This window comes from Corvus cornix, chromosome 5 (genome assembly GCF_000738735.6).
Source record: "Corvus cornix cornix isolate S_Up_H32 chromosome 5, ASM73873v5, whole genome shotgun sequence".
Lineage (NCBI taxonomy): Eukaryota > Metazoa > Chordata > Aves > Passeriformes > Corvidae > Corvus > Corvus cornix.
In genome coordinates, this window is record NC_046335.1 from 37,245,933 (window position 1) to 37,260,871 (window position 14,939).

At 39.9% G+C, this 14,939-nt stretch overlaps 1 protein-coding gene across 4 annotated transcripts in view; it reads left to right on the forward strand.

The window, feature by feature from the left end:
• The first annotated feature begins 6,276 nt into the window (after nt 1-6,276).
• The window catches only part of LOC104698601 (cytosolic phospholipase A2 epsilon-like), a 38,047-nt gene continuing 29,384 nt past the window's right edge, over nt 6,277-14,939 (forward strand). Inside the window, exons 1-3 of one of the 4 annotated variants that reach the window (XM_039552205.1) lie at nt 6,277-6,552; nt 12,187-12,288; nt 12,631-12,717. In XM_039552205.1, the coding sequence (XP_039408139.1) occupies nt 6,379-6,552; nt 12,187-12,288; nt 12,631-12,717 (363 nt within the window). In that variant the 5' untranslated portion in view covers nt 6,277-6,378. Of the gene's footprint in view, nt 6,553-11,518; nt 11,755-12,186; nt 12,289-12,630; nt 12,718-14,939 lie in introns of those variants that run through there. The other 3 variants (XM_019285655.3, XM_019285656.3, XM_019285664.2) reach the window with 3 other exon arrangements.

Sequence of the window (14,939 nt, forward strand, 5' to 3'; positions counted from 1 at the left end):
GGGCCAGGAGTTGGACTTTGATGATCATTGTGGGTCCCTTTGTACTCAGGGTATTCTATGATTCTGTGCCGTCCTGTGGGTGCAGATCACCTCCAAGGGAGTCTTTAAACAGAGGCAGAGGGGACATGGGCCATGGGTACCAGATCAACCAAGAAAGCAAGAGTTTTGATGAAGTTCTTCCCTGCTTGACTGTCAGGTTCCTCTGTGCACTTCCTTACTACTTCTTGGCTATTCGTCCCTCTTCACACTCCTGGTGTGAGTCGTAGTAGCATAGTAACTGGAAATATAATCTGAACAGAACAACTCTCTGTTGGCTTTAAACTCCCTCAAAACAAGAGCAGGTCCTTGAATTCATCAGCTCTGCCTGTCCTTGCTTTTGGATGGGTCCTGCATGAACTCAGCACCTGCAGAATTAGGAGCACCCACATGGGGGAGAAAGGGTTTTACATGGTCAGTGTAAGAAGGAAGATTTTGTGTTTTGCAGTAGGGCATCCTCCTGCTGGAGGATATCATATCCTGCTCCAGAAGTGTTATTTTTCCCTCTTGAGATAGCAGAAATTTATTTTAACTGTAGTGTTTCTGTTAGCCTCGTTTGATCCAAGAAGACAGCAAGGACGGTGCAGATCTATAAAGATCCCAGGAAGTTCTGGAAAGGTTTGCTATACCAAAGACATCATTCTGGATGACAAGCTGCTACAGGATGATCTGTGCCTCCTGAGCTGTAATTTCTCTCGGACTGTCTCTTCATCAAACCCAGCACAGATATGCACATATGTAGCAAAATTTCCCTGTTTGGACCAAATGTGTCATAACAAGAGGTTGTCTAATCTGGGGTTCCTCACTCTTTTCAGGAGGGAGGACACAGAAGAACAGTTTATTTGCATCTGTAGCAAAGATCCTCCAGCCTCTCACAAAGATCCTCTGCATGCCTCTCACTACCTGCTTTGTTCCTTAGGATTGAAATGCTTTACTTGTTCATTAAAAAAAACACCAACAGTGGAGAAACAGTCTCATGAGATTAAAAGACCCATAGACCTGGATCACACACACAGCAAGTATGCAAGAGCATTTATCTCCAAACATATGGATACGCTTATTTTGATGAAGTTCACTGCAGGTAACCCATGGCCTACTTTGAATCAAAAACATAAAACACATGAACACAGACCGAATCAGTTACTTTATGTTTCTCCCAGACCATTCATTTCTCAGTTATTAACAGATGGTAGCAATTCCCTAATTCTTTGTAAAAATCTTGTTGGTTTGTCAGCTTTTGGGTTGGTTTGTTGGTTGGTTGGTTTTTTGTGGGTTTGTGGGTTTTTGGGGTTTGGGGTTTTTTTGCTGTAGGGCTTTCAGAAGGTTAGGTTGAATGGTTAAACCTAGGTTGTGTTGGGTTTCTCAGTGTACATAACAGTAGACTATCTACAATTTGTAGCCTACTAAAATCACCTGTGATAACATTTAAAATTCTTTGGAATGCAGAGGATATAGAATAGAATATGAAATGCTGTGCTCGATGCATCCCAAGATGCCAGTGCGCACTGCTGGCCCATACTGAGTCTGCTGCTGACCAGCACCCCCAGGTCCCTGTTCTGCAGGGCTGCCCTGTTCTCCAGCCACTCCCCTCCCAATTTATACTTGTCTCTGGAGTATCTTGTGTCTCTCTGTGTTGGATTTACCTGGCAGTGTTAGTAGCAGGTTGGGCTGCTGCTGGGGTGGCCTCTGTGGCTGCCAGCCACATTTCAAGGCTAATGTGGAAGATTTTATCTCTGCTTTCCAAACAAGTAGATAAAGATCTCCGCAGTGTGCTTGGCTGAGTCGTGTCACTCTGAAGCTTTAAATAGCATCATCAGTCTGGCAGAGGGAGCAGGACACGGTGTTTCTGCAATGACAGGCCAGCCAAGGACAATAGTGCTCTGTGTGCAGCTCTCAGTTTTAGAATACAGAGGAGAAGAAGTGTCAGTGACAGGGAGGGGTGCCTGTGAAATACCTGCCTTGTTCCTGAAAGGGAGCTCTCTGGATATAGTCATGCTTTTATTTCTGTACTGCTGGAAAGTTGTAGCTTGCGTAGTGTGGTTTGTCCAGGGTAGATTCTTGGAAGATGTTTTTTGTGGATTATGAACAGGTTCTGTTTCTCAGCAATTTTTGGCTTTGCACTTATACTTCCAGAATTGAAGTCTGAGAATTGGTGGTGTCATCGGGCTGAACTGATTTTCTCATGACCAGTTCACTTTCTTTGCACAGTAAGTGTGCACATCTCAGGGAATGGTTGTTACAGCTTCAAGCAGGGCAGATGTAATTTCCTTACAGAGTATCACTAATGCTTCCAGCTCCAGCCATTCACAACCCAGTGGAGAGCTGGGTATTTCATATGCAGCTCTGTGCTTGCCTTTTCTTCTAGGATGCCCATCAAATGGATAGGCTTTTTGAAATCATTGTGGTCATTTAAAAAATGTCTCATTTTAAACATTTTCTGATAGGCCTAAGATTCAGCAAGTTTGAAGGAGGCTTTTTACACCTTTCATTCAGCAAGGACTGTAATAAATAAAGCTGGAAGGTCCTAGGAGAGATGAAGAAGGCCTGCAAAGCTGTTGGATGTTAAAGCTAAACCTGGAGGGATATCTAGCTTGATTGCATCCTTTGCCTTTGCAAGCCTTGTTTGCAAGTACACAGTAAATGTTTAGCAGAACACTGAGGGACAGTTTTCTGGGCTTTCCCACTCTTGCTTGCTAAATGGTCCTACCAGCTTGCACTTCTTTAATAAGTCCATTTTATAACACTGTACAGAGCTATTAAATTTTTTAACCCCGGTCAATTGCTATTAGGCCGTGGAGGAACAAATAAAATAGCAAATGAGCTTTGTATTGTACTAGATTATTCATCTGATTTCTTTCCATGACCTATAAAAGCCAGAAGTACCATCAGATCATCTTCGCAGACTTGTTAGATGTCAGACTGTTACCTGCCATGCAGTTGCTGAAATGCCAGTCTTGGTCATCTGTGGCTGACCAAAGTCTAACTTGAAGAAAAATGATCCCTCTTCTATTATATCAGGAATGGTGAAGTCACCATATTTCATGGAGCTATATTGTGGTCAGTGATCATCTTCCAGCAATGAGCATGCACCTTGTTTCCAGCCTTGTTTAGTTTGGCCAGAGCCCAGACATTAGCACATTACATCTTTTCCTAGCAACTTAAAAGCCATTGCATAACCACTGTTTCTTTATGAGGATCAATTTTATAAAATATACCTAGTTTACATCACAGTCTTCTTTTTGTCAAACCAGTAGATACAACCCCTCAAATTCTGGTTATAAACCCCCCTTTATTTGATGTATTCAGCTGTATCTCTTCTCTTGCACTCCCTCCAAGTCTTCATTGTCCCTCTATCAAATGCAGATTCCAGTACCCTTCCCACTACTGCTATACACTGAGATTAACATTGCTTTGTTATTCTTATAGTCTTACATATAAATGAGTTCCCAGTTTCTATATATAGAATCCAGTTGTGCTCATAGGCCTTTAGAGACTTCCAGTGTTTGTCTTCCATAAGGTGGTTAGTTTTTCCCACACTCCCGTCCTCCCTTTCGTATGGGGGAGTAAATTGTAACATACATTTGGCAGTTCTTTAATCAAAACTCACACTCCAGTGTGTTGGATTTTACCATAGTTAATCAGGCCAGTCTATCAAGCAGGTCTGATCATTCTTTATGATTGCCCTGTCCTTAGCAGTACTCCATCAATCTTTGTTCTACTTCAAATCTGGCAAATCAGGGTGCCTTGTTTATTTCCAAAGTATTCATGAGAATGTTCAGCAGAGTTTGAAACTGGTAAACTTTTTTAAATTCCTCAAAAGAAAACTTTTCAGTGATATTTATCACTGAGGACTACTTCTGAAATCAGTTACAAAAAATGTTCTTTACCTTCCTAATATATACTTTCTTTTCAGTCTTTGCTTTAAAAAAACCTTACTATCTTTGCACAATAGACTAAAAAAATGTGATACTACAGAACAGAAAAAAATCTGTTTCTTCATTTTGAAAAACACTATTTCCTACAGACTGGCTTCCAGAGACAGCTCAGGGCTCACCAAAACTGCTCGTCACCTCCCGGGGAACCCCTGGCTAATGCTAACCCCAGAAAGATCTCTTCTCCATGCAGTTACCTTGCATCACCATTTTGCTATCACATGCAACTTTCTGGGAGGACATCCTGTAATTGCTTTGACAGTCTTTGCAGCCTTATTGCTCTCTGGCCACTTAAAGACAGCTTCAGTAACCTGCTGTGTGAGACCAGTGCATCCATAGGACAGGGCACATTTTGGTCTCACAGTGGCATCACCTCTGCAACATACCTAAGATAAGGAAATTAAAGAATTTCTGTGCACAGTCCAAATATAAGTAAGACTTTTGCAAAGTTTAATAAAGAAAGAAAAAGAAAAGAAAAAGAAAAAGAGAAAAAGCACAGTTTTATCTCTTTAGAAATACCAACTTCCAACAGCTTTCCTGTCCTTTTTCCCTGTTCTTTTATTTCCCACATGGCTAGGCATTCAGTTCACATACAAGTGGGATAGGTCCCTTACTAGGCCTTCATGCAAAGTGTTTCAAACATAAATTTTTACTCCAAATCTCCCCAGGTGTTTTATACACACACGCGCACACACACAGACATATATATGGAATCTGATTGGGTGGAACCATCTGCTGTCCAGACAGTAAATTGTACAGTTAATGACTGTCCTAAGGACAGCTAATTACACATCAGCAATCCTTTTTTGGAAAAACACTCCCTTGTGTGGTGGAGTGCAGTTTTCAGTGTATAATTGCTTTGTACGCTGAAAGTATATATAATATAAATATGCATACATTAACAAATGCTGTACAAAATGTATGAAGCATAAATGTAAAGAATTTACGCAACTTGAAATCAACTCTTCATTAAAAGAGGTATTTCTATCAACTACTTCAGGGATGATGGAGCATTTGAGGTGCATGACTACCATTCCACGTTTTGAGGAATAGCAAGAGAACCAAGAGTGGTAATATATGATAATTGATTTTTAATTAGTCAGATATTGTGTTCATTGTGGCAATGGCAGCCAGGATAAACAAAATACTGGCACATTACTACATCCCCCTTGCTATTTTTAAAAATTGGCACAATATTCGTATTTTTTCTGTAGTTCTGCAGTATACCAAGAATTAAAATAGCTGAAGCACAGATAGTCAAGAATCCTAGACTGTTTTAGGAACTAATTGGTAAGAATGATCTCTGTTCTGTCTTATTACATGTTGTATGACTATGTGTTCATTTTCATTATTCATTGATGAAACATGTGAAGTGTCTTGTTTTTGAATAAAGAATATAAGTGTTTTATTATCACCCCTGCTTTAGCTGCATAATTAGTAATTATTTTGTTTTTTATATGAAGTAGTAAGTCCAAACCTTTGATAGCATTTTGCTTTCTCTTTATATACATTTCCTTTTTATTTGCAGATATGAGCTTATCACTGTCTTGGACTCATGGAAATGCAGCGAATAAGTCATTTTCCTTTAATGTCATATCTGTGCAATGTGATCTGAGTAGGTTTTAGTTGTTGCATCATGTAGGGTCAAAATATCAAACCCATGTGAGAGTTTATGCAAGAGCTGTTTGGACAGGTTTCCACATGCTTTAGTAACGTGTGGCTGCCTTACATTTATTGTAATGGATAATCAGCAATGTTTGCCACTAAGAATTTGTTCTTCTTTAATCTGTGTTTTCTTGACCTGACCTAAGAGTCGTGCTTGACTTTGATGTCTGTGAGTTTTAGCACAGTATAATGTTGCAATGGTGATTTAATTTAGCATGTAATAGGATGTACTTACATAGTTGCCTATCTCGATCTCCTGGAGAATGTTTCTTTCCTTACGCATTTCTGAAACACTTCCTTAAGATGTTTTGCAATGGTTTCTTTAAAGCCTTTCCATACCTAGCTGTCAACATAGTTTAATCTTTGTGATCAGCCCTTTTGTGAGTAAGTGGCCACACTAGATTCCTTCACAGATTTGTATTTTATTCAGCTGGAGCATGTGGAATGATGGTGAGACTCTTTTGCTTACCAGTCCCAAATTCTCCCGTACTTGGCTCCACAGACAGTTGTGAAGCCTTTTGGAGTCCCCAAGAAATGGCATTGTTTTGTTAATACCCATGTGGAGTCATGTATATAGCATCACTGAGACCCCATCCCATGGGCAGCTGGCACGAGGCACGGGTGATAGCTCAGATGGCACAAAGGGCAGCTTTGACTCCCAACAGAGCCTGGGTTTGTTAAGCACTGCTTACATGACCTACCAGGTGCCCTGGAAAGGCTATCACTCCATCTTCCAAGTGACAACATGCTGTATATGGGGCAAGATTGGCTGCCATGCGCACCAGCTCAGGTTGCACAACGAATGAACAAGGCTTCAGCACATGAGGGAGATACTGGATGCAAGAGCTTCTGCAACAGCCAGGCCTTTCTCATACAGGGAAGAGGCACAGGGAATTTCAGCACTTCAAGACGAGCTGGAGTGAGTACATCACCTAACCCCGTGCTTCCTTTTCCTCTTCAGCCTGCAAATGGGATAGGAAATGCCCATGGTGGATGGCAGCCTTTCCTTATCTGGGTATGCCTTACCTAAGGATGTCCTCTTTCCATAGCTTGTGTTTTCTCACCGGGGCTCTCATACCAGAGACATCTGCATCAGATGTGGGCTGTGGTCTCATAGTGCACTGTCCTATTATCTTTTGTAACATAGAAAATGACAGAAAAGTTAGGAATTTCGTTATACCAAATCCTGAGGCATTAGGAAAGCAGTCTCCTGATGTCTGCTGAAACACGCTGGCTGTACATCTCTTGGCGGAAGAGGCAAGGCACTCAGAAAGGTGCTGTGGCCACTTTTACACTGAGGAGGTAAAAGAGACCCTGCTTAACAATAGGGAAGGCTTTGAGGAACTGCCAGAATCAGTGTTGAACCTGTCACCCCTTGATCTTGCCTGGAACTCTCAAATAACAGTTCTCATGGGAAATGGCATTTTTCTCTCTGCAGTCAGGAAATGCACTCTAGTAACCAACAGATTTATGCATGAACTAGTTTTTTGTAATATACTTTATCCCTTGGAGCTAACTGCAATGAACACTGGAAATTTAAAGCTAATGATAGCATATGATGTCACATATGTTGGATGAGGATAGTAAGCTCAAAGGCATACCTCTCCAGCAGTTGCTGATTTTATTAAGATAGCAAGATACCATGAACTTACTACAGCTGAAAAGGTTTGAAGCCAGTTATTTCTGCATAAACAGCTTTAGCAGTCCCAATGTCTTCTAGTGTTTGATAGGATACTACGGTGATGCTGGTAAGAACTAGAACACTCAAGGCAGGGCATGTCTTACAAAGACTAATTTAAGAAATTGATATATAAGCTCCATAATAAAGAGGTATTGCATTTATGCATATGCACAGGTCTTCTATGAGTCAGATCAGAAGAGAGATTATGTTCTGTGAAAGAATAAACAGACCAAATAACCCTGCAAATATGAGGTACTATCAGTATTTGTCCAGGACATTAAATACTTCTTGGAGAGTTTCTGAAATATTTTCTGAATACTCACTTTTTATGCGTCCGAGTAAAGTTAGCATACATGTAACAACAAATATCTATACTCCCTATTTGTCATGGGGAGGAGCATAAAGAGACCTTTTAAAAGCAATTTAATATTTCTAGTGGACAGAAACACTCCTTTTTCTGCTGATTTTACCTTATGGTCCAAATTTTCTCAAGCCATTTCACTTTTTCTATCCTAATGCCTTCATAGTTTAGTGGTAGACTCGGCAATGTTAGATTAACAGTTGGTCTCAATGGTCTTGGAGGTCTTTTCAGACCTAAAATATTCTATTAATCTAAATTTGCATTACAGATGTTTATGTATACCTTTCTCATTATGACACGTATATTTATCTTGTTCCAATAAAGAGCTTATTGGTCACCAGCAGCAACTGTGTGGATCAGGCAAAATTTCACAGCCATTGCCATATTAAAGCTTGATTCTTCTGAGTAATATCCAGCATTGCCCTTGTGGGGATTGTTATGACCTCTTGATTTCTGACTTGGACTTGAACATTTTTGCCTTTATTCAGATGGGCCACAATGTAATAATACTTTTAATGCCTGAAGCATCACACTGATGCACATTAGCTGCATTTTCCTGTATCCCTGAGTAGAACATGGCTGTTTCTAGTAAAGATAATAATCAGAAATAAACCAGAAGGGCTTTCAGTGAAGCTCCCTTTCTCCTATGTTCAGAAAGGTGGTCTGAAAAATCTGAGAGGAACATGTGCTGAAGCACCTGATATCAAAAGCCCATGGTATAAGGATGAGACATAATGAAGAGTCTGTAGACTGCAGAGAAGCTATAAAGGATGGGAAAGAGACTGAAGAGAGCAGTCATGAAGAATGATTGACAAAAGTGGAAAGAAAACAAAATCTATCTGATCTTTTATTTGTCTGTAGCAGTCACTTTAATAAATCTTTGAATAATTAAATCTGACCCAACCCATTTCTTTGAGCATTAATGTTGAATTCCTAACTCAGTTGTAGTTGTAGTTGTAGAATGTGTGTATTGTAGTCTTAGACACCATCAGACTAGTCAGGAGAAAAGAAATCATTGCAGAAAAAAAACCTTAAATGAAAATCATTTCAAGGCAGAGCAACTTTGGGTGAACTATGTCTCACCACTAGCTCATCAGCTGACAGGCAGACCCCAAAATTGCCATAAGTGTGGTATCTAGGGATGGCCCAGCAAAGCTTCTCTGTTCCTTGAGCTGCACTAAATGCATCATTTGACCACTGGGTCTCTGCCCTACAAGTCGGGAGTGCATTTCCTCAGAGAGTTGTTGCACTGCTCTCCTGTCAGTCTTTTCCTCTGACATTTCCCGTTTGTCCCAAACTTGTCTCAGATGCTTATAAAGCTGCTGCTGAACTTCCACAGATTGCAGCCTGGGTTTTCACAGGAAACCCAGCTTAATATTAGTCCCTTAATGCACCTGGGCATGAGCTACTGCTGCACAGCCTGTGCTTTATGGACAGCAGTCCCAAGTCAGGCTGTCTGCTCCACCACCACGGGGGCCTTTGGTGATCCTGAAGATGAATAGGGCTGGAAGTTTGTACTGGTGATGCGTTAGGATTTTAGCTTCTTAATTTTTCATATGTCTGTAATCCTGCAATTCTTTAGTGTATAACTCTAAACTCCACATAGACTGTTAGCTGCTGTTCTCCCATTTTGGTCAGACAAAACAGTTCCTCTCTAGGTCTGGGAATCAAGGACACCTTGCTGTCTCAGGCCCCAAGAAATGTAAACAAAAGTGAGTTGGTGGGGAGCAAACTTGGGGTAAGTGACTTCATTACCTGAAGCTGTAATTGGAGGATTAACCCCTGATTTGCAAATCGACCAAACTTACAAAAGTGTGAAAACCCGTGACCTGTCGTCCATTTTTGGGTGTAGCCCCTGGGTGGGTCTGCCCTAAACATACCTGAAGGCCCTTCAATAAATATAACTGCTTTTTATTCTCAATTTTGTCTAGCCTCTGTTTTTAGGTAGTCCCACAAGGCATCACTGGTACTAGCCACATTGAATTTTGCATTCTCTGCTACCTTGGTAATCACAAAACCTCTTCTTTGTTATTTGATTGGATACCAGAGAGGATTTTAATTTATATGCTAATAGAACTTTTGCCTAAGGGTGTTTTGCAGCTTCACATTGCGCCAGGGTGAATCATGTGCTAACAACAAAACCAAGATCCTCAGTGTCAGGTTCCCTCAGCATCAATAACTGTGGAAACAAGTGACTAAAGGGGACGCGCTGATTACCCAAGGTGGGATTCATCTCAGCTACCTTCAGACATTCAGAAGTTAGGTGTCTAGTGTGGTCTGGACGTTTAGACTTCTCCAGAAACATCCATTACAGAGGTGTTTAGTCACTGCTTGCAGTTGCCACGCTCTCTTTTTCGTCCACTCAATACAGAGAAAACACAACCAGTTTCTAGTATAACTTTTAGATGACTTAGGATGTGTTTGCCTCGAAAGGAATAGCCCTTCATAGCAAAAAACAATTTTGAACTTTGATCTAATTTAGGGAATTCAATACCAGTGTTGTCTTTGAGTCAAAGGTACCTTTGGCTACCTATGACTTGAGCTTAAAGAACAGGTATTTCATATAGGGATGGCTTGAGTCAGGAAAGAAAAGTTAGTTGTTGGGCAACAAGCAGCTCTTAGTCAGCTTCCTAAGAGATGCTGAAGGCTTCTTCCCCCACTTCATTTCCTTTTGTCTTAAAAGCAAAGGTGCAATATGACAATGTAAATGAAAACAGGATTTCATGCAAAAATCTCACACCCCTTAGCTTCCATATATTTCAGAAGCAAGACCTCTGACAACCTCTGTGTGGCACAATTACAAAGAGGTTGTAACAAATGTTCTCATTCCTTGGTTGTGGTACTGAAACTCTTCTAGACACTTCAACCATGGATACAGGTAGGTTGTAGCAGAAGAAATAGAAAATGTGTGTGCTTTTGTGGATACAGTTAGTTTCTGTCTAAACTGTTTCATGTCACCATTCTCACAGAAAAAAAGATTCTAAAATTTTTTTTACAGAAATTCAAGTTCTCACATTAAGTAAAGCATCAGCCAAGGAATGGGAGAGACTTTGACTCTCCTTAACCTATTGCTGTAGATTATTTAATTCTGGCTTCAATTAAGCAGTACCAGAAAGTTTAAATACAATGAAGGTGAGAAAGGAAGTTAAAAGCAAACTTCTCACTTGCATTTTGTGATAAAATAAATGTGCTTATTTCAAAAAGCAACAACTAAAAAAGATAATGTAGATAAAAAATTAAACCTAAGAAATCAAACTTTTGGAAAGATGGAATATTGCATGTAAGATGATTGGATTGTCTTAACTTGTTCTTCTTGTAAGGACAATTTTTCATATTGATTCCTCTGTTTGCGTAAGAAAAGTATGTCATGAGGCTTCTAGAAGTCATTGGGTTTGTGTAGTTTCTGTCAGTCAAGATCCCCATACAAACTCATACCACAGTCAGAGTGGCTGTGATTTCACACGTATGCCCATCTCTAAGAGGAAGCAGGATGCTTTGTCATCCTATTAATCTCAAGTTCTTTCATAAGCACTAATTTTAATCATTCAGGAGGACCTTCAGTACAAACGTATGTGCCCAATAATGCTTGCATAATGTCTTAGAAAATTTAATCACTGAGCTTCCTAGAGGTGTGCTGAACCCATGCAGATCCTCATTAGAGTAAAAAAAAATCCAACAACAAAATGTACAGGATCACTCCATTAAATTCCAATAATCTGCTAATAGTGCCCAGCCAGATGATGATTTGAATACAGTTGCTCAGAAATCTGACTACTTTTGCATCAGAAAATAATATTGTAGTTTGTGGAAACATTTAATGATTTTTCAAGATGAAATGTTTGAATCTCATTTAAATTTGTTAAACTGCATACTGTATTAAATGTGAAGCCCAGAAATAACTAAGACATTTCAAATGGAAAAGTGATACAATGTGGTTTAAAGAGCAAAGAAATGTTGCTTATCATACCTTCTTTAATTTGTTTTGAAATAGAACACTACAAGAAAAACAGATGATGCTACAGCACTGTGCAGGGAAAAACGTTCCTTCAGAAGAATTCTTATTACCTTCATATGTAAAGGTCTTCATTCTAATTATCATCTCCATATCTGTTTTTTAAATTTATTTTTTATTATGGATGCAATCATGTGTGGAATTCAGGTGTTTGCATGGAGAAGAGATGTTGATGTGTTTATTAGGCTATTGCTATCCTCACTTCTAGAATATCACTGTAAGGCTATCTTGCATAGATGATCTCTATCATGTCATCAGTCAGGTTACAGCTGCTACTGCATTTCCTCGAGCCCCAGGTGGGAACGATTTGGTCCCTCAGCACGCTCTGCTTAGCCACAAGACCTGCTCACACCTTACAGCAGCTGCTCTTTGGACAAATAATGTGGGTGGGAAATTTCCCTGTTTCAGAAATCATGGACGGGTGGAGCTCTGACTCAGTGTAATAAAACACCTGTTCAGCAGCTTCTGACACTTCTTCAAGATTGTAAATTTGTTTCAGGAGGCACTGGCACCTGTGGAGCCTGGTACTAAGGTGCCATTCACAGCAGCTGCTTTTAATGTAGCAGTGATCTCGATGGCATCGACCTCTTCCTTACCTCAGGTAAGTGGAAAACAGAACAACGCTGGCAGGAGTCTCTTGAGATTTTGTTTTAGATTTTGCTGTGAACTACAACAGATCAAGTCTCCTATTATCTGTAGGACATAAATTTCCAGGAAAACAAGATTGCCCTTTCTTGGATATTTGCACTTACCAGGACCTGGAGTCAGAATCTTTCCATATAGCACAGATTGTGCTGCCACATTCCTGGCACATTCATTTTATTCACCACACCGAGGAGGTGCAAATTGCCTGTTCCACATTGGAATGTTACACTGAGGAATTGAAATAAGTAAAAAAATTGATCTTTACTCTCTTTTTCATCCTCTGTTCTTCTTCCCTCAGCATCATTCAAGCAGAAAATCAAGCCCCTTGGAAAATGAAGAAAGAAAATGGATGATGCGCTATGTAGCCCCAAGTGATGATGCTAAGGTACCAACTTCAACAAAGTAAAAATATTGGGGACTAAACCAGTGCTTTTTTTAGCAGGGTAGGACTTTCCCTCTCCCCTCCCCACCCCCCCCCCCCCGATTTGATTATTAAAAATTCACATGGTTATATAGAAATAGGAATATTTAATGAAAGAAAATTTTCTTTAGATGCAACATCTGCATAGTATTAGTTTTTTATTCCTTTATCTATTTACACAGAATGTGTTATTTTAATGGTTTTATTCCTTAGAGAAATCCCTTAGTGAAAATGTTCTTGATTTTTTGTTAAAATGAGACTGACTTCGGCCTCCTTGCAATGCCATTTATTGACTTAGTGGAGCTTTAGCCCAGAATGAATGGAAAATGCTGGCAGAGTCGGAAAGTCAGAGCATGGTTGTTGGTGAACCTTTGGGGTTTGGTCATTAATGCTAGTTTTCAAAACAAATGCCCACTTTGATCTCTGTGCACCTCTTTACAATACAGGAACAACTCTAGCAACTTTTGCAGGGCCTCTGACAGAGATATAGTGGCATCAAACACGTAGCATCTCTATCAGTGATGAGTTTTTCAGCTGGCATTGTGTCAAGCTGCCTCAAAGTAAAACCTGGGGGCTACAAACAAAAAGAAATACTTTTGATGACATCTTAAATGATGAGTGATTCAAGTGCCAATAGCTCATATATGGTTTTTTGTTTGTTTTTTTTATGGAACCAGACTTCAAAATGAATAGAAAACTACAAGAATTGTTTTGCCTATATATGTCACAACCTTATCAGACTGATTGAGCAAACTGATCTCTTGTTAACAGCATGCTGGCAGCTCCTAAAGATGGATATTAGTGTATAAAAAGGTGACAAACTACCAGTGGGGAGTGAAACTTGCTGTAAATGGCAATGTAACATAACCAAATCTGACATGGCATTTAGGTGTTCCTAATTTGCTCTGTGTGTGTGCTAAAGCTCAGCAGGAGAATGTACTAAAGCAGGAAAAGCAGCTATTGGGGAAAACAATGACCCAATCTCCTTAGCAGTTTTGTAATGATTTAATGTATTCAGACTGAAGTTGTGTTTTGGTTTAGAATATCCATGGCTAAAAGCAACCAACCCTTCTTTACCACTGACATAGTTACATATACGTAAAGATTAATGAATCCAGCATATGTTTTAGAACATACATGAAGTAATATTAAAAAAGAAATCCTGTGGCCATAAACTCCTGCATATACGGGGCTATGGGACCCTTTCCACAGCTTCAATTCATTATTTGTGCCATAATTTCTCCCTGTCAAATGAACTTCTGAAAGTTGTGTTTGCTGTCCACAGGTGTTTAACAACAAAGATATTCTCAGACACTCTTTATTTACCTCCTGGCTTTCAATATGTCTGCTCTCCTCTGTAGTAAATCTTGGCAGAAAACTGGTGTTAAAGGCACAGACTTGTCTCAACTGGCCAATTTCTGCCCCTTACTGCTACTGGGTTTCCTGGGTAGCTTTTGGTAATTGCCTCAATTTTTGCAAGTCATAGCTTGCCATCTTCAACAGGAGGATAATCATTAGTAGAGAGCTATTAGAAAGGATAGCATGCTTGTAGCAGACCTTGAGTTCCAGAAGTAAACGGGTATAAAGCTTTCCTAAGTGTAAGTGCTCAAACATTTGCTTAAGAACTCGTTTCAATTTGAGACGACTTTGCGTAGCTGTGTGATAAACTGAATTACTGGATTTGGTTTAGGAAAACATGCCTGGGGCTGTGCATGGAATTTAGCTGTTGCCTACATGTAGTGCAAAGCCAAATATGCTCCACTGCTAAATATTCAGGAAAATGTAACAACAATTCACAATTTTGTGGAGCTGGCTCAGCCTGTGTTCTGATAATGCTGGGATCTTACCTCCCCTGTTTAGAACACAGCCATGTAAAATATCCTGTGTTTTACATATGACTGAGCAACAGGGATTAATTTATTTTTTAGCTTTGGAATACACCCACTCAGAAGCTGAGATATTCTGTTCTTTGTATCCTGATAAAGAGAACTTAGCCCACTTGTTGTTTTGGATGTGCTGCTTCTGCACCTCACAGCAAAAAGTGTTAGCATTTTAACCAGTCATCTCACTGAAGACATTCTGATATGATTCCTCATCACAAGCTTGAGCTTATGGGCAAGCCTTGTGGTTATATTAGGCACTGGCTATCTTCTATTTAACATGCCTTTCAATTACCCAGCATTTTA